This window comes from Etheostoma cragini, chromosome 1 (assembly GCF_013103735.1).
Source record: "Etheostoma cragini isolate CJK2018 chromosome 1, CSU_Ecrag_1.0, whole genome shotgun sequence".
Taxonomy (NCBI): Eukaryota; Metazoa; Chordata; class Actinopteri; order Perciformes; family Percidae; genus Etheostoma; species Etheostoma cragini.
The window spans coordinates 9635997-9638563 of record NC_048407.1 but is presented as its reverse complement, the minus strand read 5'-3'; the positions used below and the strand labels follow the sequence as shown (position 1 = coordinate 9638563).

At 43.4% G+C, this 2567-nt stretch overlaps 1 protein-coding gene across 1 annotated transcript in view; it reads left to right on the top strand.

The window, feature by feature from the left end:
• LOC117948091 (CD151 antigen-like) overlaps positions 1–2567 on the top strand; it is a 24968-nt gene that overhangs the window by 8726 nt on the left and 13675 nt on the right. The window contains exons 3-4 of the mRNA XM_034877566.1: positions 1683–1733; positions 2152–2403. Of these exons, the coding sequence (XP_034733457.1) occupies positions 1683–1733; positions 2152–2403 (303 nt within the window). The remainder of the gene's footprint in view (positions 1–1682; positions 1734–2151; positions 2404–2567) is intronic.

The following is a 2567-nucleotide window of genomic DNA, read 5'->3' as shown; positions in this document are numbered from 1 at the left end:
CACACATACAATTTAGGATGTCATTTCAACTACTGTCTTTAAAGATTACCACCTATCCCAAAAAGTAGGATGTCAAGTTGTATTATATATTTAGGGCGCGAGGGCCAAAAGCTGTGAAACCCTATTGAATTTGTTTCTTCTTCTCTCTTTCTCTTTCCCGGCCCCTATACTTTAACCACACCAAGTCACTCAGGCAACGCCCCTTTTCCTAACATGGGACACCGTTTAAGGTAGAGTCTTGCATCGAGTGTTATTTAACTCAGCAGAGTTCCTTCTTCATTGGTGATGGTTTAACCCGCCCCCCTTTGATTAGGCAGCATCCCCTTTCATACCATTTGAATCGTTTAGGGTAGAGTCTTGTGTAAGGTATCAACGAACAGAAACTTCCTTTTTCATTGGTAAAGGTTTCCCCTGACCCCTATGATTTGGCCACGCCCCCTTTCACAGATAATGAACTGTACGGTGTAGATTCTTGTGTGAGGGGTCATTGAACTAATCTGGGAGTTCCCTTTTCATTGGTGACAATTTGCAGTGAAGCGCAAATGCACGGATGCAAAGAGCGGCATCCGCCGGTGACCTCTGTGAGCGCAGAGGAGCGAGGGCCCATCCAGCGCTGCTTGCAGCTTTCATTTTTGTTAAACGTTTTGTTAAACATTTCAGTCATTACAAGTGAAGAAATGAGCATTGACTTGTGAGGCAGAGGTTTGCGTGATTGGAACATATTTCTATGTGAGAAGTTAAGGCTGTACCATAACTGTCATAGATGCTAATCTTGGCTTTTATGCTACATATAAATACATGGCTGTATTTTGATTTCTGCCTTGTCTGCCTTTTATAATGTCTGGCTGTGCCGAAATCTTGTGGACTCGTCTCCTCTGAAAAGTGGATAAAGCCACAGATTGCAAAGCTTATATTACAGAAACATTTGAGCTGCGCCCACAGTGGTGTGCATGCATACACTTACTATGTCGAAATTTGCGGATTGAGGGCCTGAACAGTTTGTGCATGAGTATGCTAAATAGTACAGTGTTTGTGGGTGTTTAGTGCTCTCTGATGGCGAATCCCTCTGCTGTGTACAGAGTGTGCCAAATCAATTATGGGCACGCCCGCTCTAATGTCTGGAGATTTTGTTTTGTCTAAACTGAACCCAATGGAGACCGACACCTCGGCCGCGTTGTGTTTGTGTGTGTGTGTGGCACCACAAGGTCCTTCTAATAACCTATTACTTCTGGCAGATATATGGTGTCCCACATTTACTTTTGGGCTTTTTCTAGGCTGGCAAAACAAAATCCATCCCCACGCCAATAAAGATCTCAGTACCCAAATACATGGATGTACATCCTACTGAGGAATGCGCCATCTCACCTGTTTTAGTGACAGTGCGTGCACAAATTCAGTCCATCATTTATCTTTAAAATGGATGTTAATTGCCGAGTCTTTTGGGGCTCCACATAATGTAATAATAATGTATACTTTAGTAATCCCACGCAATGGGAAATAATGTTTTTTTCTCTCTGTTGTTGCCTGAATTACATACACACTCTCAGTACCTATACATGCACTAATGGAGAGATGTTAGATGGGGGGCTTCCCATAAAGATTCATATCAAACACAATAACAATCAACACATAAGAAGCCTGTGTGATACAGAATGTGTTTCCTTTGTTTTGTACCTGGGCAGGTAGCGGCCTATGGTAGCCAGCAGGGACAAACTTTGACGACTGGTAGTGAGGCAAGTTACATTGTTTGTTGTTATGGCAATAAAGTTATCTCCGCTCAAGTCTAAACTAATTATTGTTCTTCATTTTTAATCAATAATCGTGGTCATGGCTGTGATTGTTACATCTTTTATTTTCATCTTGTGAAATTAGTTTAGTTCAGTTCTCATTTCCAGATCACATGATGAGATGACAAACCAGCTAACGTACCATGCTCTCTCCTTTTTGCCGTGTCTTGAAGAGCCATTAGCAAAACTAAAACTGGTCATAGAATAAAGTTCTCAAATTAAGGGTGTTGACAAAAAAGAAAATCACTGAAAAATGAATGTATGTATCGCAAATACATCTTACTGTCCCACTGTTTGGTTGAATTGGGTTTAGGTTGCACAGAACAAGTGATTTCTTTTCACAAACAAGTGCTGTTGTGTGCAGCGTCACCCATCTCTCTACCCTGACGTGATCTCTTACCACTCGCAGGAGCCTCCTCTGCTCCTTGAAGGTGGCACAGCAGCCCAGCACGCCTGTTACCATGACGATGGCTCCAGCGAGGACCAGTATGTAGGCGGAGGCAGCGTAGGTCTTGGAAGAGAGAAGGCTGATGTAGTCGCTCTTCTCAACCAAGGTCCAAACACCCACCGCCATCACAACGCCGCCTGCCACCTGGGAGAAGAGCACATGATAAGAGTCCGATCTCTGGCAGCGAGCGGTGCAGAAGAACTGAGACTCCGGTCCTAAAAAACAGCACACTGTACAATATAAAGGAGGCAAAACCTGGGAGTGACAACAAGGTTTAAATTATTCATCGCCCAAGTTAGCTTCAAGGTGACAAAGGAGGCTTCTTGTCTGTA